This window comes from Varroa destructor, unplaced genomic scaffold, assembly GCF_002443255.2.
Source record: "Varroa destructor unplaced genomic scaffold, Vdes_3.0 BEIS01000002.1, whole genome shotgun sequence".
NCBI lineage: Eukaryota > Metazoa > Arthropoda > Arachnida > Mesostigmata > Varroidae > Varroa > Varroa destructor.
This window is the reverse complement of record NW_019211455.1, coordinates 54040017-54063117: the sequence shown is the minus strand read 5'-3', so window position 1 is coordinate 54063117 and position 23101 is coordinate 54040017. Positions and strand designations below refer to the sequence as shown.

General features: G+C 40.2%; 3 protein-coding genes and 1 long non-coding RNA gene across 23 annotated transcripts in view; 2 read left to right on the top strand and 2 right to left on the bottom strand.

Moving 5' to 3' along the window:
• Window positions 1-8841, top strand: part of LOC111244222 (nostrin-like) — a 48585-nt gene extending 39744 nt beyond the window's left edge. For all 19 annotated transcript variants that reach the window (XM_086981262.1, XM_086981267.1, XM_022791057.2 and 16 more), the window contains 8 exons: window positions 3750-3976; window positions 4564-4693; window positions 5000-5140; window positions 5728-5941; window positions 6125-6340; window positions 6622-6684; window positions 6978-7141; window positions 7603-8841. In XM_086981262.1, coding sequence (XP_086837388.1) covers window positions 3750-3976; window positions 4564-4693; window positions 5000-5140; window positions 5728-5941; window positions 6125-6340; window positions 6622-6684; window positions 6978-7141; window positions 7603-7854 — 1407 coding nt within the window. In that variant the 3' untranslated portion in view covers window positions 7855-8841. The remainder of the gene's footprint in view (window positions 1-3749; window positions 3977-4563; window positions 4694-4999; window positions 5141-5727; window positions 5942-6124; window positions 6341-6621; window positions 6685-6977; window positions 7142-7602) is intronic.
• Window positions 3-10786, bottom strand: LOC111244226 (uncharacterized). The gene is made up of 3 exons (XR_015322063.1): window positions 10060-10786; window positions 2253-9778; window positions 3-542 (listed from the first exon to the last, which is right to left on the bottom strand). It is a non-coding gene; the product is annotated as an uncharacterized LOC111244226 (long non-coding RNA).
• Window positions 10787-11202: 416 nt separating this feature from the next.
• On the top strand, window positions 11203-15703 carry LOC111244223 (uncharacterized). 2 transcript variants are annotated; one of them, XM_086981275.1, is made up of 3 exons: window positions 11203-13961; window positions 14673-14699; window positions 15008-15703. In XM_086981275.1, the coding sequence occupies exons 1-3, from the start codon at window positions 12920-12922 to the stop codon at window positions 15184-15186; spliced, it is 1248 nt and encodes a 415-aa protein (XP_086837401.1). In that variant the 5' UTR covers window positions 11203-12919; the 3' UTR covers window positions 15187-15703. The 2 variants fall into 2 exon arrangements, with proteins under 2 accessions (XP_086837401.1, XP_086837402.1); XM_086981276.1 differs by lacking the exon at window positions 14673-14699 and having other exon boundaries at window positions 11211-13961.
• A 142-nt stretch (window positions 15704-15845) lies between these two features.
• On the bottom strand, window positions 15846-20472 carry LOC111244224 (fibulin-1-like). The gene is made up of 6 exons (XM_022791067.2): window positions 20255-20472; window positions 19699-19892; window positions 17864-17944; window positions 17555-17699; window positions 17050-17202; window positions 15846-16491 (listed from the first exon to the last, which is right to left on the bottom strand). The coding sequence occupies exons 1-6, from the start codon at window positions 20325-20327 to the stop codon at window positions 16388-16390; spliced, it is 750 nt and encodes a 249-aa protein (XP_022646802.1). The 5' UTR covers window positions 20328-20472; the 3' UTR covers window positions 15846-16387.
• Between the last annotated feature and the right edge of the window lie 2629 nt (window positions 20473-23101).

The following is a 23101-nucleotide window of genomic DNA, read 5'->3' as shown; positions in this document are numbered from 1 at the left end:
ACGCATACGCTCACCTCTGCTCACATGGAAAATAGCGTACAGAACATGAAGGGTGACATCCCAAGTCATACTTTATTCAGTTGGCGCCCCAATGCTTAACAGGGGAATTGTTAAGGATTTTACTGGTCATTAGGTTAACTTGCTAGACGTACACCATATAACACAGAGGGGGAAACTCTGAATCAGCCGTTTATCAAGCGCAAAACCTCTCTGGGGACGACGCTTATCTAGTTCAACATAATTTTCAATTGTGTCATAAAAATAGCCGAAATCCTAATGAAAGAAAACATCGACTTGTATGCGCTTTAATAAAACATATTTACGCGCTTATCGAATCGCGCTTCTCCAGTGTCGCAGCTCCGCGATTTCCTTTAATGACTATGTTACAGCATGTTAAAACTGCAGATCTCGCTGTAAGTAAATATGCCAATGATTCCCCTTTTTACGAATCACTATCGAGTTACGCGTGTCCGAACGGTGACAAACGGCTTCCAAGGCTCCTTGTATTAGCACGACTGCGTTCCTCGGCACTGCGAAGAGTGCTACACGAAAAATCACGTAGATGTTAGCGCCGTCTTGCCGCAGTGTCATTGCAAAATGAACATGTAACTCTGATCTGTTAATGTTGTTGAGTTAAGTTGTGAAGCCTATAGTCAACCTTAATTTAAAGCTAACTTAGGATAGTCGTTTAGATCTCAAAGTTGGCTTCTTACCTAAACATCCGTAGGCTGTAAAATGTCTTAGATCTCTATTACAAAAACGTTATATACGATGTTAATAGGCTCTGAGTAACAATAGCAGTAGACATGCCTTAGGCCTTAATAAATAGCTTAAATGTATGTATATCTTGTGTAAATATAGCCTCGATACTTTCATTAAAGGAATCTATGGTAAAAAGAAAATTTGTTCATTCTGTTATTGTTAGAGTCGAAAGTTATCTGTGATGTTTGTTGGAATCTACAATGAAGAGCGGGGTATTAAGCTCTAGTCGTGTTCGGTCAACTACGCCAAGCTCAATCTGAGAGTGATTTATATGGTTTTCAATGTAGGCGTAGTTAGCAGATGTTGCTTGCAAATAAAATTCACGCTTGTTTACCTTACTTGAGGTCAGATATGGAAAACCACCTAGGAACTTTACTCATAGGTGATTTAATTTTATTAAGCGGCTTTTAATACGAGTCTAGTTCTATCCTGCTACATACAGAATTACTTGTAATATTACATCTATATATACGAGCATGGCGAACCATTCAAATTAAAACAAGGGAAATAGGTCATAGGAACTGCGAAGTTATGCCACGTTTCAAATTTGAACTTTGAAGAAAATATCGTCAGGATCATCAGTATTAGTAAGTTAAAATGTTATCTACAACTAGAAAACTTAGCGCGTTGTTTAGGCAAAAGTCAAGGCATATCATACATTTATCAGTTGATATGGCTGTCTATGTTCGTTGCGATGTAGGCTTAGTAATGTTTGTTTTGAATGTAGGACTAGTAATGATAACAACAGTAATCGCCTTTAACTTTTTTTCTATGTTTATTATGATAATGGTGTTGACTTCGAATAGACGTTTCATATTTGATTCAAATTTAATTCATTTAACCGCGCTTTGCGCGCATCAAAACAACCCAATAGCTACGTGCTAAACTAAGCATTCTAGCCTCTAAATAATCTGTAATCTATTGTTACATTAGTCTGCTGGCGGGCGAAACATATGCCATAACGGATTTGAATAGTTTCATGAGTAATTCAACTCAAGCTTGATTCATATAATGTGACAGTTTAACAGATCTCTGTTCCACTATATTGTTTTCTTTTTCGATTCGAACATCTTCCACTATTATTTTCGTGTCTATTTTATCTGCTCGTATTTTTATTGAATAGACAAACTTAGGACAGCATGGCTAGTTTGATACCGGATGCCTCTAAAGGCAATCTGTGTTAAATGCGAAGAAGCATGTGTTAACGGGTTCCGAAACAACCTAACACAAAACGCACTCAAATCAATAATACATCCACACCAACTACTAGCTCAGTTCGGTTATTGGCGCCCGACTTGTATAGGTCTAGCTTTCATAAATCGGCTTCTCGAAAAGATTATATGAACCGGGTCATCATACGGGTCGAATGGCACCCGACATATATAGCACCCTTTTGTTTTGACTTGTAAACATTTGGTTTATCAACTCATACATAAGGCCCACTGACCGTAAACGCTGAACGTTTTTTGACAGCACTTTCTCTAGCCTACCGTAAAATGTGTTCCGACTCGGTGGTATGACACCCGTTCGACGTAACTGCTCCATCGCCCAGGTTGAGATATTCTTTACGCTATTCTAGTCATTGGTAATTTTGTGCTGGCATTCAACGACCCTATTTTGGCAGCTCTCTGATACATACACCTGCTAAAACAGTGCGACAGTTAAAACGGCTTCTCCGATACAGATATTCCGACGTGGCGGTTGAGCCCGCCTTATTTAAAATCCTATAGACTAATCAAAATGTAAATTATCGATAGGAATTCATTCACCATGAAACCTCGCTCTGCTTGATTAACGTATTGATACCGTTTTACTATAATATGTTAACAAATGCCTTTCACTGTAAATAAATCGCCTATTAAGTCGATCATATAAATATATGTCACAACACCGTTCTAACTGACTCGTCGTGTATAATGGGCGTTTATAGCGTCATCATGAAGGTCACCTATCATCGTGAATATGCTCTCTGCTCAAAAAGTGCCGCTAAATCTGCTGTACAAATTCATAGTATCGATAATGACGTCGCGCTTTACTGCTACCCTCAACTGCGCAACTCAACATGGTTGACGCCAGCCGAGAATTTAACTGGGAATATGTTACCCTGCTAGACCTATTCGTTTTAACAATATCTAATGGTACTTCAAAACTACATTATTTCTAAGACATCATGTAGTATTTTACCTGGATAATGCTCTATAGGTTTTGTTATGCCGACCGCATAATTTTTCTTTACCTGAACCAAAATGGGCAAATAGTATACATGCTGGTTAAATTTACCTGCGTGGGAAATAATCAGATTGCTCTCACATACTTGCGATCGCTTATAGTTACGTTTAGAGGCTGCAGTTTCGTAAGCCCCCAACGCAGCGATGACTGATTTCGTCGACAAAAACACCTCTACCCTACCATGACAGCGATGGCAGTCAGGAATATATTTGTTCATTTTGTAGGCTCAATTTTCATTGTTCACTTGTAATAAGGATTAAACTTAGATAGAAATCTTCAGCATTGAGAACGTTTCATGAGTCTAACAGCGATACTGGACCTCAAAATGGAGACTAGTTTTCATGGTGTCAGGGAAATACTCCTATCGACGAATGAAGCGATTTAGCGCATATGACCACACAAACAAATGTAAACATTGTTCTATGAAGAAAGATGAGGCTCTGTAGTCGGATCCAAAACTATTTGAAACACCAAAATAAAGATGCAAAAAAGAAGACGTCTACAAAGCATTTTTTAAAATACGATGAATTTTCAGGTACCCGGATGCGTATCAAACACGTACCAAGATTCATCGTTCGCTCTATATAAGCTCGAAAGCGGTTCATACAAAGCTGAAGATCCATATACTAATTTATATAATACATACGTCTGTTATTGATACTTTTTAAACAACTCAAGGATTACTAGGCCTTCTTCACTTCGCTACGGCAAATAGGTTTAATATTAACTATCTTTTCCTCTACTCCCGTTTACTTCAGATGGAGTGTCAGGTCGATAAAAAAGCGAAAATCGTAGTTGATAAACGAATCGATGAGGCCAAACTTAAACGCCAAGCTTACATTCACCAGCGGGACGTTGAACGGCTACATGGAGATATTGAAAGGACGTCGTCAGATAAGGAGCTTGTAAAAATTCAGGCGAAAAAAGTACGAGCCGAGGAAGCTTTAGCCAGGGCTGACGTACTCTACTATACGAGTTGCCTCGCGTGCGTACAAAAGATAAATTGATTTTTTAAAAAAATTTAACTTATTAACGATCATCAATACAATACTATATTAAATGTCTTGATTAAGGATTGGTAGCATTGTTATCCAACCGTTGCCGTCGTCCAGCTTAGCGTGGTGCATCATTCGAATCAACGAATGATTAGCTCAGCGGCTTACACAGATCAATATAGAGAGCACTGAACAAAGTTTGTATACCCGTTTGGGCATAGGGTCAAACAGAGGCTAACATCTGTCACTTCCTTGTGAAATGCCTTCTTCCTGATGTTTCGCGTTTATTTCTGTTAACATCGAGAGAAGGATGCTGATAGGGTTTCGGTGTGACAGACGATAGGGCTAAGGTTTCTAGACATATATGTATATCGGTTCCTTATGCTTTAGAACGAGATATATTCCGATCAACGCTTCTTGAGCTCGCTAAGCTATATTGCACATGCCTAAAATTTGTCCGATGTTCTGTTGAAGATGTATAATTTGCAATATTGAAAACATTTCAAGTAGACGTTTATAAAAGTTTACGGAGAAGATTAAAGTTGTTTTTATGCACTATTGACGCTGACAATTTCAGCGCTGAACGATCCCGCCAAGAGTGGGAAGCTTCGGTTTACGATTGCGCGCGCAATTTCGAACTCATGGAACGTGAGCGTCTGATGGGTTTTGTCGAAGCGATGCAGCGATACGCATGTAGTCTTGCTCTGGTAAGTAACTAATTGTAACAATTACACGTTGGCAGGCGCGAGTCAGTTGAACATTTACTCGGATTAGCTATTCGTCATACCATTACCTGACCGCCTTCTGATTACGAGCTCAGGACTACTTTGTACCTATACTTGGTTATAGCTGTAGGATTTATAGTTAGCTTAACTGATGCTGCGACGAACGGTCCATAGCAGTTTGCTTTACGCTTTTATTGCAACCACTACGTTACCAACATTGAACCGCCGGCTTGTTTGAAGGGCTTGCTTTCACATCTGTTCATGTGGGCATTTCGACTACTTTTCTAGGTAGGTCCGTCAACTGCCGGCTGCGCGGAACGACTGGAACGCTCAATCGAAAAAGCGAATCCGACGGGAGATATCTTCGAAATCGTGAAGCGGAAGGGCACCGCGCCAAATGTGCCAGAACAGTACCTTCCAGATGTCTTTGTAAGTGTGCGTCTTGGTCCTTCGCCGCGTTAGCTAAATGTTGGAAACCTATTGTTATTGAACAACAAAAAAGCCAGTCACTAATCTCATACAAAGATTGGTATCTTATTGATATTGCTTCCGCAAATCTTGGCTTGCGTGGCGAATAGAATGTATTTTCTCGCTGAAAATTGATTGCTGACAATCGATTTTGAAGAGCTTCACCTCCTGACCTATCACAAAATCATCTGTATGTTTTTCTTAATGAGAGTTATAGCGTCAACAATGCATTTGGCAACAGACTATGACGGGACGGAATGAGTTGTAGAAAAAAATTCATAGAGATACTGTTCATATTTTTTTTAACGCGTACATCGATGAAAGCACAATTTTGGTGCCTCGTATGAGTAAACCGCGTAGCAACAACAAGAGTGTTACACGTTATTCCATTAATGGTAACGTAGTAAGTAAGCAGCCTGAGTAATTACAATAACGGTTGGTTTTTGTTCCCGTTGGCAAAATCCCGCCGTTTTGTACATACCCCGGTGAAGCTTCTCAAATAAGAAACTGATATACTCGATAAGTTTCAAGTATGGTACTTTTTTTAGGCGGAAGACCTACAAAACCAAATGCAATTAGATCGACGGAAGGAATCGTTGGAAAAGTTTCTTATGATGGTAATGCGAGATTTGGAGGTGGAACGGAAAGGCCGAGAAGGCGTCGAAAATCTTGCCAGAGTATTTCAAGAGACGTCGAAGTTCGGTGATGAAGATGCCCAGGCAGACGTTCAAGAGAAGCTTAGACAACTGAAACAGACTCTAGGTAGTTACAGGCCTTAAATAAAAACAATACCTGATTTTAATACTCGCAATAATTACTGTACTAAAGGTGATTACATTAATGATAATCTTTTGTCTTCTATAATTCATAGCAGTAAAATTCTCAGAACTGCACACACAACGGTTAACTTTACCGTCATTCGTGTTTCAAATTCATATCCACCAGCTTTCCTTGAGGCAACTCGCTACAAGCTACAGTGCGTTCTTCTGAGTCTTGGAGGGCAGCTACGACCCTCACATCCGCTAAGCGCACATATTGAACAACACCGAGATCGGCAGGGTCATCCTCAGACGATACTCAAGATACCATCATGGATTGCCAGAGGTACTACGACAGCGGACCTTGAAAGGACCGATTCGCAGAATTCCGACTCATCCGAAGGTAGCGTGAAAAAAAGAGTGAAAAATAAAAGAAACACTAATTACTAATCGGCAAAACTCATAGACGCTGACCTGAATTAGAGATTGGTAACGAAATGAGATCAGGAGAAGCTATTGCGTAACATACTCATGCATCAGGCCAAAAAAAGTTGGGAAACCTTAGCAACATGCCGTTGTATGTTCGTACAGTCATAATATTTTTTGTCTAGCAAAACCCTGTGAAATATTTGCTTTCAACAGCTTTTTTTGTTTGTTTTATTACGTATCATTTTTGTTGTACAGGTGTCCATTCTGGGGGGTCGGAAGGCATAAATCGGAGCGGCGAGGGTTCCGACTTTGAAGATGGTAAGGCTTCCATCAAATATTAGTTCTACGTTTAATTGCATTCATCTGCCAAGGAGACCATTCACTACAGAAGCTGTACGTGGGACGTACTTACCTAAATAGGAAGAATTCAGTGTTGGCGGAAAAATAGGGCTTCCGAAAACGCAAAGCAGTACCATCGTGAAATAGAGAAATCCCTGAGAAGATTAGATGAATAAGAAGTCGCTTGGGTTGAATCATTATGTTCTTCCGATTTGACTCATTCTTCCTCGGAACTTTTCACTGATGAATAACAAGTTACGATACATTAATAGGAGATGAAGCATTCTCGGACGATGGCGATGCGGAGCCCGTATCGGAGAGAATGTCCGAAAATCCAATCTACGATAGTGCGGAACAAGGAGACGACGTGATTTTGCGAACTGATTGTACAGCGTCTTTGAGATCACATAACTCAAAGGCAGAACCCAAGAATCAGGTGAAGAGGCCCAGATTTCTGCTTTTTTTGCTTTTACGTTCAGTCCACATGCACATTGACTTTTCTGCTTGAAATAGATGATCGCTCATACCGATTTCGACACACCTGAGGTCAAATTGTAGCCTTCTTATCTATAAATCTTTAGTTGCACGGCTATATTACTGAGAAGTTTCCGTTGCAGTCTGAAGCGTCGCTCAAAAGCCAGATCAGTTATTATTTGTGAATTTAGTGTTAAATTTTCTATTACTGCAATGCTCTTTTGATACGTTAAGCAAGCTGCTAAAATCACTTCCAGCGGTAAGTTTCTGTCGATGAGCTTTATCGTGGAAATATCTCCAAACAAATAAAGTGGATTTCAAGAATCGAGTTTTTATGGGGTTGAAAAACTTCCAAGTAAATTTTCACGACAAAACGCTTTCGCTGATATTTTTGTATTTCGCTTTAAATTGTCTGTTTCGTAGGAATCTAGCGATCATCGCGTCTCACCAGGTAGCAATGGAACGTCCTGCTTAAGAGAATCGATCTTCACCCGATGCACAGTTCTCTATGATTACAATGCCAGTCTCAGTGATGAATTATCGCTGCGTCAGGGTGACGTCGTTGGAGTCCTTAGGAAAAGCGCTGACGGCTGGTGGTATGGCGAAACCATGAAAGGCGGGACGCTCAGGAGAGGTCTATTTCCTGCAACCTACGTGCAGGAAGCCGATGCTTAGGAAACGCGTGCCTATTTAAGAACATGAAAATTGTCGATTGTATTGTACATGATATGGGCACAAGGAGCGTGTTATTATTGTGATTATAGTAGAGAAAAGATGATTGTTGTATTAGTGCTAAGAGTGGCAATCACGATATATGACAGATAAAGTCAGTGTCAGCATTTTTTTTTGATATCTTATCGCCTTTATTCGGCACACACATATTAATATGACGTAGAGTATGACATCGTTTCTGGTAGGGAGTGGAGATCCGTCGAGAGACCCGTTGAGAAAATTTGCAATTTTAGCAGGCACAAAATGATGTCAAGGATCAACACTAACTATTCAAGATGATTCAATGTCGGGGCTGGTAAGCAGAAATAGTCTGGCAGTTATTTGAAAAATGTCAGTTGTATACTATATTTTACTCGTAACATATGGCGTAGTCTTACAAAAGTACTATCGATTTACTATTGAGACCACTGTAGAATTCTAATTTGGAAACAGCAAAACTCACATGCAACATACTTAGATTGTATCAAGACCAAAACGAACCTTTCTGAGATACCAGCAGGACATCTTCTCGGTTATAGGTTCGGATGCAGAAATCCTCACCGACATAAATGCATAGCAGGAAAAATGATATCAATTTATTATAATTAGACTTCGGGTTCGTTTCAGCTGATCAACTAAATACTAATCAAAGTTAAAATCAGCCTAAAAAGAACTGCGGTTCAATAGCACGGCAAAGCTGAATATTCTGAACCAATTTCAGCCTAATGCTGTTTGAACCACTGTGAAGTGTAGAATGGCGTACACAAGTATTTTATATACACTGACATTTAGTTTAGGTTCAATAAACCCAAAAACGGTGCATTTAATTAAGCCTCTTAGAAGCCTTGAAGTACTGGCAATATGTCTGTATCAATGTGTATATACATATAGACAAACAAATCGAACATCGACAGCAAATAAATAACGTAGCCCATGAGTTACATACAATAATTTCGCGTCAAATCATATTTCTTTCGGTAAAATTAATCGAAAAAATAGGACTGCAACAATTCAGCTGAAAAATAAATACATCGAGCTTAATAGAAGGCATTTCGAAATAATTTAGAAATATACAGAGCTGAAAACGTTTGTTAGTCTGGATACATGGATACGTCCTCTTTTTTTGGAACATTTACTTGTATATAATTATATACATTTTTCAGTCGTTTCGATTTACTTTCCATTAGCCGATTGAACATAATGCAAAAATCTTCCATAAGACGGTAAACAGGACGCGCAAGTGTTAGTTGGGTCCAGTGTCATCGAAATAGGCTGACGTTTTCACTTGAGAAACGTTCAATGGAATGGGTCAACATTGACGAATGCGACGGGCTCCAAGACAAGGGTCAGGAACGTCAGAAGTTCTACAAAATGATGCATGTCTAAATGACCAAAATTGATTTAAAAAGTATACCGTTTATGGAGCGCGGTTCGTGAGAGAGTTCATGAAAAGCTATGGGTTGGTTCTCCATTTTGAGTGCTGCGTATTTGACGGGCTAAGTTACGAGGCGGCAGACTTCGTGGCGACATTTCTTAATGTATAGTAGCAATTTACTGGGTTTCCTAGATTGTAAATGTCAATTATGGCCATCCTGTTCGCAAAGGGTTCGCGGAACAGCTGCTAGATGAGAGATGGGTATTAACTTGTTAATGCTGGTTGTTATCGCTCGTCGCTCAATCTAGCTACCGAATTACATTTTTTGATAAACGATAGTTCGTTTGTGTTTAATCGAAAGATTCTGATTACGCCTCCAGAGTCGGTGGCGGCAACTGCGCTCGTCAGCTGGGCATTCTTCGCTGAAGATCTCTGTTAAGTGGCGCTAGCGAAGCGCTGAACGGTTGCCAGGAGGCCGACGTGGCTGCCGTCAGCACCGTGCTGAAGAGATCCCTGTCAAATGATGTCGTATCCGGTTTGTTACCGACGATGCATTGATCAATTTCAACATTATATCTGGCACTCTTCAAGTTTTCGCTTTCGCGCCTCAGGAGATATTTAAAGATAGTCCAGTACATAATTGACAAAATAATTCTCCGCCTTTTGATGCATCTGAATATATTTCAAAGCCTTTTACCACTCAGGTACGTTTGATGGATCGCTATCGTAATTTTCAAACTCTTTCTCGCTAACCCCAAGGCAGTGTCTTTTTTTTATTGTTGTAACGTACTTACCCTTGTAGTTCTTTGTTTCAGAATATCCTTAGCCGTCTCAGCAGATGGCCCTTGCGATCTCTGACCGTGCACTGAACTATGCTTGACGGGCACGGTAGTTCCCAACACTCATACACTATGCGGTGTCAAGGTTATCTGTTACTTGTCACTACGAGACCAATTACAGAGAATTTCGGGAGACAATTCATCTAAAGTACGTTTTTTGTGTGTGAGGATCTCGAAGACGTAGCAGCCAGCACAATTTCGTGAGTTAGGCTAACATCTGAATAAAGTTGTATAAACCCGCTGCAGGATAAGTCTATGGTCCCGATCTTATCATTGCGCAATCACGATTGCTTTCGTTTTCTCCACGCAATATCTACCAGTGTCAACTTACTTCTCATCAATAAGCGCGTGATTGTATAGTAAGTAACCGGTTATTTATCGAGTCCAGGCCAATTCATGCTTCGGAGATCTGCTTTTTATTAGTTATGTGGCGAGAAAAGCTGAATGAGACCGTAACGGCCGGGAGTATCTGGTTAAGGTCGACTTTTCGGTTACCGACACCTTGTCCAAAAACGAAGGACATACAACAGGTGCGTCAACAGAAAGCATCGTCAGAAACAAGAAGAGAGAAAACCAAATGACATGCTTCTCGTTACAATGTACGATGATCCAACGGAAATTTTGCCGCGAAGACCGCTTTACGTACAGATCTGCCCGAATAACGGACACAATTGCAACGCCTCTCCTGTTCTTTTACTTAAGACGTTAAATCACGTTGCGTTCGTGATATCTAATTCAACTAGATGTTTAGCTAACTGCGACGATCTTCGCGCCCGTAAAGTGGATCCGTTCTTACTCTTGCCTGTGTGTGCGTGTTCATTTTTGATTTTCAGAATTATAACCCAGAGACAGTATATTCAAATGAATGACTGCGTTGCTTCATCTCATGAAATGGCCTACCGTAATGCGTGCTCGGCTTCGCCTGATGCGTTGAAAACTGAAAGCGTCAACATTTTTGTCGACACCCCGCTGAATATACGTCATCATGCCGATGACACAAAATACAAGTAACATTTCACTTAATCTTGAATATATCAGACATAATATATATGTTGTTGACATACTATGCATGTTTGTAGTTGACCTGCACCCAACATTTCTGACATTTCCGCTATAACATAACTCTTTCATGGCTTCGGTTATTCCGACTGCCTTGGATGATCTATCATATTGATCTGCCACATATTACAAATGAACATTAACAAAAATATGCTTTCAGTATTAACCGCTAGGTGTGTGTGTCCTGATATCTACCTTATCGTTTTAGAGATATATTAGCGAATTTTCCGAATAAGGAGTGCTTCGGGAGGCTTCGGTTTTTTCTGTAACTCACTTTAGATGATGGTACAACGAAACAATCTACAACAATCAATGGTACGCTGTCGAAGTATAGATGAAGGGTATGACGTTTACCGTTTAACAGAGTTTGCAAAACGTCGATCATCCTTCTATTAAGCGTAAACAGTCATTGTGTGTCAACAGGAGAGCGCCTGTGCAAGTAGCCTGATGTACGTCTACATTTCATAAAGAGAACCTGAGACGGATACCTCATATAACCACACTGCTTCTTCGGCTAGCTTAATCATGTGAAGAGTCACAAGATTCGTTGACATTGTTTCTTCATTTATCTAAAAAAATGATAAGTGAAGTGTTTTTAAACCAAAATAATGCTTGACCTAGCTTGTCTTTCGCGTCTACTACTCTACGGCTCTACGGCTACCGAAGAGAGTTCCTTAGTAGGTTGCCGAGAATCGTTACCTACGCCTTTTGTATTCAGTAGGCAGTACTTTCCATAATTTTTGTTAGAATAGTGGAAAAGACCAATAGCGTAGAAATGCAGCAGACTTCTTACAGCAGAGCTTCTCGTTACGAAAGTACGACAGCCAACTGCACTGGTTGAAACCTTTGCATCGGGACCAAAATGTCAGCACCAGATAAGCTGATAGGCCATAAGCTACGTCACACGACTGTCCTCCGTTGGGTGCAACCTTTGCTAGCTGCCACTATGTATTTCATTTACGTTCATCGTTTACAATTCGTACCCGAAATTGCCTGTACTCGCCGGAAGCGAGTCTTACTTCACTTTAGGCCTGACGACCTAGTGCAATTTAGCAACGAATATATGTATACTGATATGTATATATACAAATATATATATGCATACGAATATATACGGTGTCCGCAACTTATATTTATGACAGCTGATTAGGCGCGTAAAAATGCATTCAATATGTCGATAATAACGACATTAGTTTCTTCTAGTGCGCGATATTCGCTGACCGTTTCTGTTAAAGCCGTGTATTATTCATTTGGGGTCGTGACGTCTCTCAGCGTAGTTTAGCATCAGAGGTACAATTCAAAAAGCACGGTTTTGACCACCGTCGTGCCCCTTTGCCCTATTCTCAGTTACGCGGTTTATCGTGCATGTTGTGTGCGCCAGCGTGCTTTGTGCTCGAGGCTTATGTGCACAAGATTTTCAGCACCAAAAGCAGACGACGGATCAATCTGCTGGCTGTAGACATTTATCATTCTAAAGATAAACGACCATAGAATCATAGGACTGAGGCGATCAACGCTCCCGGTCCATGTTGCTACCCTCCGTTGCAACCACCTAGCTTTGTAGAAAAAGGCTAACGAGGATCGGGTAGTTCACCTGGTGTTCTACTTGGCTTTGAAGCGTTACTGGTAACTTTAAGTTAGCATTGGTAACGTGATTTAGTTTCCCAGTTATTCCCTGAACATTTCTCAAACGCAACGTACTGTGCGGATTTGTTCGATCGTACTATTTCATATATCCTACATTATCCTTAGCGATATGTCGACACCGGCCAACTCTATCTACTTACGACGCCACCCATTGCGTTATTCGACGCTCAGTACGGCGTCGTCCGTGTCTGCCAAAGCTCGATTGACTGAACACGGTTCGACGCCAATAGCAACGCCGTCTCTATCACAGGTTCGCTCGATCAGTGACGACGTCCGTTCATTTCACTACTCGGAGACAACCCGTGATGATACGGACGGTGGTCAGGAGGTGAACGAAACGACCTACCGACCTGGTGCTTACAGGATCAGATCGGCAGGTACTCAGTGGAGAAGCTATGATGATACCAGCCGGGTATCGGCTGGACAGGGTGACAGTGCTACTTTCCCATGTTCTACTGTGGCGACAAAGAACACAATAACTGGAGATGATAGGCAAATAGAGTGCACCACTCAGACAAAAACAATTGGCGATAGAGCGTATTTCAGTACAGGCACGGCCCTAGCGTTTAGGAGGTCGAGGCCAATATCGGTGAAAAAAAAATTTTTAAGCAGTACCGCATCTGCAAAAGGTAGTTGGGTTACTATCTCATCTGCAAGAGCCGTTATGGGATCTTGTGTTTCTACAAAAAGCAGTTCGGAATCTGTCGCATATGTAAAAAGATTTGGTACGGACACTTTTACCAGAACTAGTTCGGGTGCGATTTCGCCCATACGGGGCGCATTGGGCGCAGTTCTGAATGAAAAATATAGTGCGGGCGCCGTCATATCTGGAACAGACAATTCGTTCCCAACCGTGCGAAGCAATTCCTCGACCGCTATTATCCCCAGTGAAAAAACGATTCGATTTCCTGTTATTCGTGGGTCGGGTGGGCTTGCAAGTCAGCCTACAGTACTGAAATCGGCTTGCGCCATGGACGCTGATGTCCAGAGGGAACTCAAGGACTTCATGGCCCAGCTTGATAAGCTTTCAGAGACTCGTGAAGAACTCCACAAAGCGATTGAAGACCTTACCAAACTTAAGAGAGTTATTCTTAGATCCCTGCTGGATGCCGATAGCCGAGAACAGGAAACTCTCATGATTGCTATTCAGGGTTTGTTGTGCATTTCTAGTGGAAGTCTGTTGTAGTAGAAATAACCTTTATTTATTATCGTGCTGATAGCGGAAACTAATAATAATAATCACATTGTTTTACACACGAAACACTTTCAATTACCAGTGTGGTGGTGCATTGTACATACAATTCGTCATTCCTTATCGATCTTATCGACTAGCTAGGTTGAAACATCCAGCTTTTTGTACTATAGCATTTGACAAATTATTTAATTTTGAATTGCGTGAAGTGATTGCCATGCATTTGAGGCCAGACTTCCAGGGCATGCTGTGGGACTTTTCTGCTGCTAGGATGTTCCATTAACCCAAGCACTTATTTCTGAACTATTATTATTGCGTTATTAAATTGAATGGATTCTATATTGTTAAAAAAATTTTTTAGAAAATTTTTAGAAAACTGCGCGATGCACCAGCGTGTCGATCAAAACCTAACGAGCTAAAAAATTGCCACCTAACTTGTTACAGTTGAATCGCTGCGGTAAAGTTTCCCAACCTTAGCATCGCTACTTCATTATTAGCCCTTTTTTTGTAAGGGAAAGAGTAGTAGAAAAAGCAATAAATTATTTTTTCACTTTTACTTATCCTGGCGTAGTTTCTACAATAGAATTTTTAATGTTAAATCATTGACATTTATTTGCTTAATAAATAGCCAAAAATGTAAAGTTTACTAATTTTAAACGTTTTTCTTTAGAGTTGACTTCAGATGAACCTGTAACATGTAAGTGACCCCCATAGAAGCTAGTGATTCCTTAAACTTGAGGCGCAGCCCAAAGTCACACTAAAACAGCCGTTCTACATGGGCGCCTTCGGGGAGAAGCATCTACACGCAGGCAGTTTAAGCAGTGTATAAAAAAGATATCGATATATAGTAGCACATAACTATAAATATCTCTCTCAGCTTTAAAGACATAGCAATTGAACGCTTAGTGTAACAAATTACACATGTTATAATAATAATAATGAAAAAAAAAATAACATCAGGATCAACTGATAGTACTTTTCACATGGGAAACTTTTGTTCCACAGGTGCCGATACCTTTACGCCCCAGGATTTAGCTTCAACCTCAGTCTGCTACTTAGCATCTAACCGTTATGAGGATGCCAGCAAGGAAGCTGTCATGGCCACGGAGTCGATGGCTAGTTGGATACTTGTGTCTCACGCACTCTTTGTTGTTGTCATATTCCTTTTGCTTTGGTTAGTATAACACATACGGCTTTCATAGGAAGACATTCATATGTCTTATGGAAGCCGTATGTATTTTTATTGAATTTTTTATCGCTTGCTAAAATCGAATTTTCGAATGGGAATACGATTGTTGTTGGTAACGCAGTTTCGTAATGAAGAGACTGTTTTTTTTTTTTTTTTTTATTCGAATGGGTTCATATATATTAACACATTAGAAAAATAGCGTTATTTAAAGCAGTGTCTCACTTCCGCTTGTATCCATCATTAGCATTAGCATTCGTTTATTTTTATTACACAATTAAAAATTCAATTCTGTAGTTACAAATCTTAAAAATTGTTTTGCCAGAAATGAATTTCTAGTTCCTTTGCAGCCTCTAATCCTAAGCAATAATTGTGTTCGCATCGTGCAGAATTCGGGAGGCATCAGATGTTCTTCTATCATTTGGCGATTTGTCGTCTGACGTCGTATGAACAATGATCTCTTTGATCATATCATTGTGAGAAACTGAATGACCCCATGCGATGTCCATTGATGTCGTGAAGCAGTGAAGATACGTACGTATAGATGTAATAAAGCCGTTTTCAACTCTCGAAGAATATTTGAGAAACTTCCAAAAGTAATGAAGTATTCAAATCAGCTACGATTATGTGTTAAGGTTACAAAGGATAAGCAAGCAGTAAATTGTAACAAACAGTGGATTTATTTCTCTTTTTATTGAACTTTACCTCATCCCATCCCGCTCTCTCGTAAGACGACAGCTCGATAAACACGTAGTTTGACTGCCTCAGTAATTGGACGAGTTGTTAAACGTACAGGTAACTAACTGTTCCGTCGCAAGTCCCTTTTACTCTTCATTCTACCTAAATTGAAACCTGTCTCAAATCTTGAGGGGTAAAGTCCAGTAAATTACGATAAGCTGTTTGTTAACAGCTGAACCGACGACTAATAAATACTTATATTATTATCAATAATTATGTTAGGTTAATCGAATCAACAATCGATCCATTTGTTAGGAAAAGATTGGCTAATGTACATGAAGACTGCAAAAATATGTGAAATCATGCCGCCGCCGCCGCCGCCGCCACCTCTCTCGAGCTTGGGGCGGTGAAGACGGAAGCAGATATTTAACGCGACGTTAAGAAGTGCTCGTCAAGTCAATGAATCTTATGTGGGTGTATATAATGTTTTATGATTCTCGCATGATATTTTTGCTGTTAGGTTATTCCTCACAATTGCAGGTTCGGCATCGGTAGGTTCCATATTCGTTGAAACAAACCTCGTGCGGGGCACATGAGTGAATTCTCAAGGCACATTCGTCGATATCTATATAAGAACATGAAAACCAAATTAGTGAGTAGGGTTCGATAGAAGGCATCTGCAGTAGTAGGAACTACAGCTTGCGCTATTCTTCTTTTTTTGGATTTTGCACTGGACAGTCGATTTCGTGTTTACGCGTTGTTCCTAATAAATTCCTGATAAAAATGTCCCCGTTGACATAAAAAAATCGATGGATGAATGGATGGATGAATGAATGAATGAATATATGAGATAGGAACGTTTGTTGTTCGTATATGTGGGGCACCTTCCCGAAACTCACATGATCGATACGCTTGCGCGGTCAGCAGAATCAAGTGGTGTGAGTTCAAGTTCAGCCAAATGCCTTTCTACTATATATACCGTATGTCTTACCTGCCTTTTGTTGCATGATTGAACATAAGAACTGTTAAGGTCTTTCGGTGCAACTGTCGCACCCATTTTCATGGCTTCTTGAATTAAATGGAGAAAAATGTCAACGTTCTTCACAATAAATCTAAGAACCGTTAGCTCTCGAGCTCTGCGTAGGCAATATCGTACCGTTATAGGTGCGATATCCTGACATACCTTGACAGTGTCCTAGTTCGTCCATCTTGTATCCTACGCCACAACTCATCGATGATTCAATACAGCGGTAATGGCAATTTTGATCATCAAACGCGCACGTCTCCGTCGGAGCCACGCAGGTGACGTTGTTATTACACTGATTGTTACCGCACTCTGCACAAAGCGATAATGGCAGCGGCCAAATGGATGTCGTATATAGAAATCCAATTAGTGCTTCTGTGCGCTTTTACGCTTTATATATAGCCAGGCACCGATGTCCTCATACGTAACAGCCAACCTATTTAATGCTTCTTATAATACAGTTCTCTAAAACGTATAGCCGCTGATACGACGGAAATACACTTTCATGAATGGATACGAACGCGTAAGAACAGAAACGGGGCAAACATTATTAGAGGGTCATTGTAAAGTTAGGCATATTCTCAAACATACCCCTACTAACAATACACAAACGTCTGAGATATGCCCAATAAGCCGGAATAGGGCTTATTGAATTAGTACTCACGCCTTTGGGTCTTCATTGATGGAATTTGCTGGCAGCATGACGTGAATGCTTCCCTCACGTGCAGAGGGATCTCTTCTGAAAGCTCTTCACAACTGTCACCTCTTTTTTGTCGTAAACGGCCAGCCGTGCACCAGTTGCAGCAAGCCTAATATAAGCCATGAATAATATGAACGATTAGGCCGTGTACACCGAATCGGATCCCTACGTTTCACGTATAGCAGTGTGAAGTATTCGTTTCGTTGGGGCAAGATATAAGAAAACATTGTACGGTAATTTGAGTACTGTAGTAATAATGAAGCATACGCTTACCTTTGCAGTTAAGTCTGTTTGCTGGGAACATACCGAATATGCCAATGCGGCATTGATGCCCTGATCACAATGAACCTCCCGCTGTTCAAATTAAAAAAAAAAATAAAAAACTTCTGTATTTGAAGCTAATGACCAGAGTCATCTTGTTCAATCCGGAATCTATGCTACTGATTGTGATCTAACGATACAGCTGCGAAAGGTCATGACCTTCTAAAAAAGACGCCAGCCAATAGGCTGCTGTTCGCTGTTTTCCGATTTCTAAAACGAGAAGTGTCAAAGGTTGTGTAGGCTTACCAACAGCTAAGTTCTGAATAATCAGGATAATTATTGGATAGCATTAGAGTAATAAATATAATTCGTAACGCTATATCGAAACGTCAGCTCAACAGCCACGATGTGTGACTTCTCTACTCTAGCTAATTCGAATTGATCAGGGGGGCAAGTCGGTTTCGACACTTAAGAATCTAAGCGATTTAATTCTATATATATATATATATATATATATATATATATATATATATATATATAAAAGCCGAAGATCAAAAAAATAACATTTTCAAAAAGCGACAACTTTGTTTTTTGTGCTTTCTTATTTATTATATTACTTTTTATAAAGTTCTCAAAGCGCTTGATTACAACGTTGAAAGATCTTTTTTTAAAACAGGGATTGTGACACTTTATGCCATAGCATTTAAGTATAGGAGTGTATTTGTAACTGGATTTAGTTCCTCATTAAGCTGGGTTATACTTTCATTCGGAAAGAGTATTCAAATAGCAAAATTGCTGCAAGACTTTTTTTCATATGCTAGACAAAAACACAGTTCGCAAAATACAATCCCCCCTATGCACATCATAGTTACATGTCTAGACGACGCATAGATTATAGTTTCGCATTAAATCGCCCTTGTCGACCTGTAAACTCAGTAAAATGCGAGGGTCTTTTTTGTTTAAGCTCGCTGTCTATATGTGTACCTACCAATTAATTATATTGTAAACGCGGTAATAGGCTTTCCCAACAACACGCTACGAACTCAAGACAAACACATAAAACAGGAGAATACGCAATTGCAAAACGGTCGCTTGATTATAACGCTAATAAAAACACATCATTTTTGTCTGGCATGAAAGCATTTGTTCTTATCTAGCTACACAAAACAAAGCAGCAGACCACGTGGCCAGAATAAACTCGCATAGTGGACTCTACATTTGTTTTCATCTTCTTAGCCCGCCTCCAGAGTTCGATATCGAAGTGTTTTTCGGTAATCGAGGTCTATGGACGACCAGGTGGTGATCTTCTCCAGAATATCGAAGCTGCGTCGCAATAAGCCACTGACATAAAAGCTAAGCTAATGACAAAAAAAAGCCATATGATCACTGCCGGGATCTACTGCTGCTGCCGCTGCTGTTACTACGGAAACTCGCTTTTGTAAGCGGAAACTGGCGTCAGCAAAAAGTTCCGTTATTTAATCTTGCGTTTCTATCAGATTAAACGGGTGGCACTTCATTATGTACTCTCTGGTTAAGCGGCACATTAAAGGAGAGTATGTAATCTAATTATAACTTTGACTAGATAGAAACCAAATTCATTTTCCCGGTTTTTTTTTGTAAAAAATTATTTTTAACTAAACGTTGAGCCTACTATTTTTTCAATGCGCGCAATAAACTTAAAGTTTCCGATACCTTATTGACAGTTCCTATTAAATCAGTTCGTGTTTTACAATGGACATACGATCGTATCTCAGAATGTCACTTTTTTTCTCATCAAATACGATCATATACATATGCCAATTTCGCTTGGCCTTTTACAAGTTCGTCCCATGAAGTGTTAAGCTTACCTCGAGTGCTTCCTGACAGCAGAAGGAGGCCGATATGGTGCAGCTAATATTCGAGACGCCCTTATAGTTCGAGACCGCAATGTGTTGGCGATGTGCCGCGCTCAACTTGGCTTCGTCACAGGACAAACGAGAGCGGGCAAACTCCTGACCGAGAAGGCAACACCTTTGGAGATAGGGTAGCAGATTGTCGACGGCTGGGGAACACAAGAAGTCACAGGTGCTCTAGCAGCTACTTTTTGTACGCGCTTATAGAGAATCTAACGTGGTCCTAGGTGAATCTGTATATATATATATATATATTATTCATTGTCGATGCTATGATTAAAGAAGTGTCTTGATAGATAGAAAATCTAGTTAAAATGTTCTCTTTATTTTCCATTGGTGTCTCTCCTTAATTTTATTTTAATTAAAAAATGGCAAATCGAAATACAGACTTATATGAGGAAAAAAATGCCGTTTAAAAAAGTAATCCATCATCTTTTTCCATCTTCATTTTATTTACTATTGATGCGATACAGGCAAATCGTTTGACAGATTGGTCAACGTTTCCACTTACGCGTGTCCACGTCCTTGGAAAGGCCAATCGCGATAGTCAGAGCACAAACAGCCGATAGCAAAAGTGTCCGCATGTTTCAACCTATCGCCTTTTCTGGCTACGCACGATTCAACTGTTCAGGCCTATTGGCACAATATTTTACAGATACTGTACACCACAAACAAACGTTCACGACTGACGTCGTGAACGTCGCTCGGCCAGTTCTTGCCAGATGATCTCGGTTCGTTTTCTATCCACGTAGTGAGAGAGAAGGCGCTGAAAAGCCTTTCCGCTAAAAGATGCCCGAGTGCGGTCTCAAGGTCAACGCGGGAGCGTAGGGCTAATGATGAACTACAGACACACCCAGTATGGCGGTAGTACATGATGACGCTTTGAGAAACAGTCCCGACCACTATGGCTGCATCGCGTCGAGTGTTGGCTACTTTGGATCATCCCACTCGAGAGGAAAGTTATGAATAGCTCAATTTGTAGCACGATATGAACAAGTATATCAAACATTTTTGAACAAAGTGTTAGGAATCGGATAGAATCAACAAGGACCGACGTCTAGGTCATACAGCGGCTGGCGCCCCGTATGCTAATGGCCACTTGCTTAATGTAGAATGCAACGAAAATACGGACTAGGAAAAATAGCCATAGGCTATGACTGAGGCCAGCTACGCCTTTCCCGGTCACGCTATGGGAATTAAGATGCCACTGGTTGGTCGATTGCGTTAATTTATGGTGGATCCTGCTAACGATTCTCGCCGAACAACCACTAGTTGAGTATCCACTTTAAATAGCAATTTGTCGCTCCAACGGAGGATCGTCAAAAATTGATAAGAAGAAGTTTGAAAAGAAAAGGAAGACCAAATGCATGTCCACTCATGTCTACGGTATACATCAATTAACAGAAGATGGACATTTATTTGCCTGGGACCTTCCCAACTAGATTCCATTTCGGTGACGCATTCGTGAAGAAGTGACCGGATAAAGAAAAACACCCGTCTCAGTTATTTTTATCAGCGTAGAACAGAATGAGATTATTCCTTAGACCTAACGACAAGATGGTTTCTAGGAAAAACTCCTTCTGGTTTGATGAATCAGCTCTTGTATTTGCAAAGCGGCCAGGACACCTGGACTGCTAGAACTGTCTTGGTTTGTATATGAGATGCGTTGGATCGACCCCGATAAAATGGACTTCTACAAATCTAATTCGAAGTCCTCACTGTTATTCAAAATATTTTACCAAGACGCATTTTGCCAGACTACGTCCTGTTGGGACTAACTTTTTTCCTTCTATGAAGGAACGACGGTTAGAACTCTAAAAGGGTTTATTGTTTATATACCAGAACATTGTAACATTGAAGAAATACATCACCTTTCTTGCAGCTCATTCAAAAACTGTCAGTGGAGTCCGGGTTTATTTTATTGAGATTATATATCGCTGACATTTAGGTATAAATTCATATGTACCAATTCAGGTTTGATTGCAAAGCGACGACTTTACTCAAGGACACGGGTTTATTTAAATTTTAGACGAACCAGTTATTAATACAGGAGTTGGTGCCGTTTTTCTATTTCATGGCCATCCACCATTTATTATTAATTGGCATAACTGAATTCATCAGATGTTCGAAACTTCACCAAGTAGATTCTAGCAATTTTATATACTGCAATCTCTACGGATCAATAACTCTTTCGTTCGCTTGAAGAAATAGTAAGATCTATGGCCTAACCAAGGATTTTATTAAGCTTTATATTCAGCAACTAACTTCCGAATAGCATTGAGTTCTTTCATTTCGTGACCTAACCTGGCGCGCAGTTATTTAAATTTCGACTGTCTTTTATGTGTAAAAAATGATATTGTTACAGGCTTACTAATTAAATGATATTGCACCATGAAGTCTAAAATATATGACCTGTCCTCAGGTATTTGTGTCATTCCCATTGGGACGCAAATTCGACCTATTCTTTAAGCTTGATTATGACTGGTTGAACTGGTAACATAATTCGTGGTCATCTTCGTACTAGAGTACTGGTAGCACCTTAAAGATTTCCTTAGTGACATTTAGAGTTGAGACTACCTTGGCTTGAAGCGGGCTGTAATAACATTTGTCTCCACTTTGGAGAGCAGCGGTCTTAGGCAGTGCTTAACAGTTGTACCAGCGCAAGACTCGAACCGTTGCTACGACTTCTTGGTCATCCTTGTCGTTCAATATGTCTGTTTATACGATCATCCGATTTTAATCGCGATTCTCCCTGCAGCAGTAAAACGTTTGTATGAGCTCAATAGAGAAAACGTTTTTTTTCTACGCTAAACTTCAACATTATTGGGAAGCAATTCTGCTACGAACACCACAGAGACGATTGTTTATAGCATTTTTTCTAATCAATTAGCAAAGCACTATTTCCTTTGAGTGAAAACACTATAAACTACAAGGTTGAATGCTAGTAACGCGCACTGTAAGTCACAATTAACTTCAAATATGACGACTCTAGGCATGAAACGATGCCTGTGATTTTCCTAAAAAGGTTCTGTTTACTTTGCGCTCACATGTAGCTTTACGTCACGCATTTTTTTTACTACATTTTATCCTGAAAGGCTTGTAGCTAGTATTTGTTCTGGTTCTCTTGTCACCTTCGAGGACGTCTGTTTTTCTGTTTAATTTGATCACAAGGTGATAGGTTAGGCTTAGTGACATGCTAAGCCATTCTCTATTGATAGATATAACGCTCGTACGTTCGGCTCAGCGTTGCTGTACGGGCTAGAAATAGTGCCATTAAGCACGTGCTGGTCCACGTGATTGAATTGTACGTAGGTACACTACAGAGCATCGTATCGGTCGGGTATATTACATTTTTATA

Bases quoted from the DNA above. Each gene is read 5' to 3' on its own strand.
- LOC111244224 (XM_022791067.2), bottom strand. From the start codon at position 20,327: ATGCGGACACTTTTGCTATCGGCTGTTTGTGCTCTGACTATCGCGATT. The intron at 19,893-20,254 runs GTAAGTGGAAAC...TGTGTTCCCCAG, and splicing joins TTCCAAGGACGTGGACACGC to CCGTCGACAATCTGCTACCC. The intron at 16,492-17,049 runs GTATGTCAGGAT...GTTCTTATATAG, and splicing joins CGAACTAGGACACTGTCAAG to ATATCGACGAATGTGCCTTG.
- LOC111244223 (XM_086981275.1), top strand. From the start codon at position 12,920: ATGTCGACACCGGCCAACTCTATCTACTTACGACGCCACCCATTGCGT. The intron at 13,962-14,672 runs GTTTGTTGTGCA...GTTTTTCTTTAG, and splicing joins TCTCATGATTGCTATTCAGG to AGTTGACTTCAGATGAACCT. The intron at 14,700-15,007 runs GTAAGTGACCCC...TTTGTTCCACAG, and splicing joins TTCAGATGAACCTGTAACAT to GTGCCGATACCTTTACGCCC.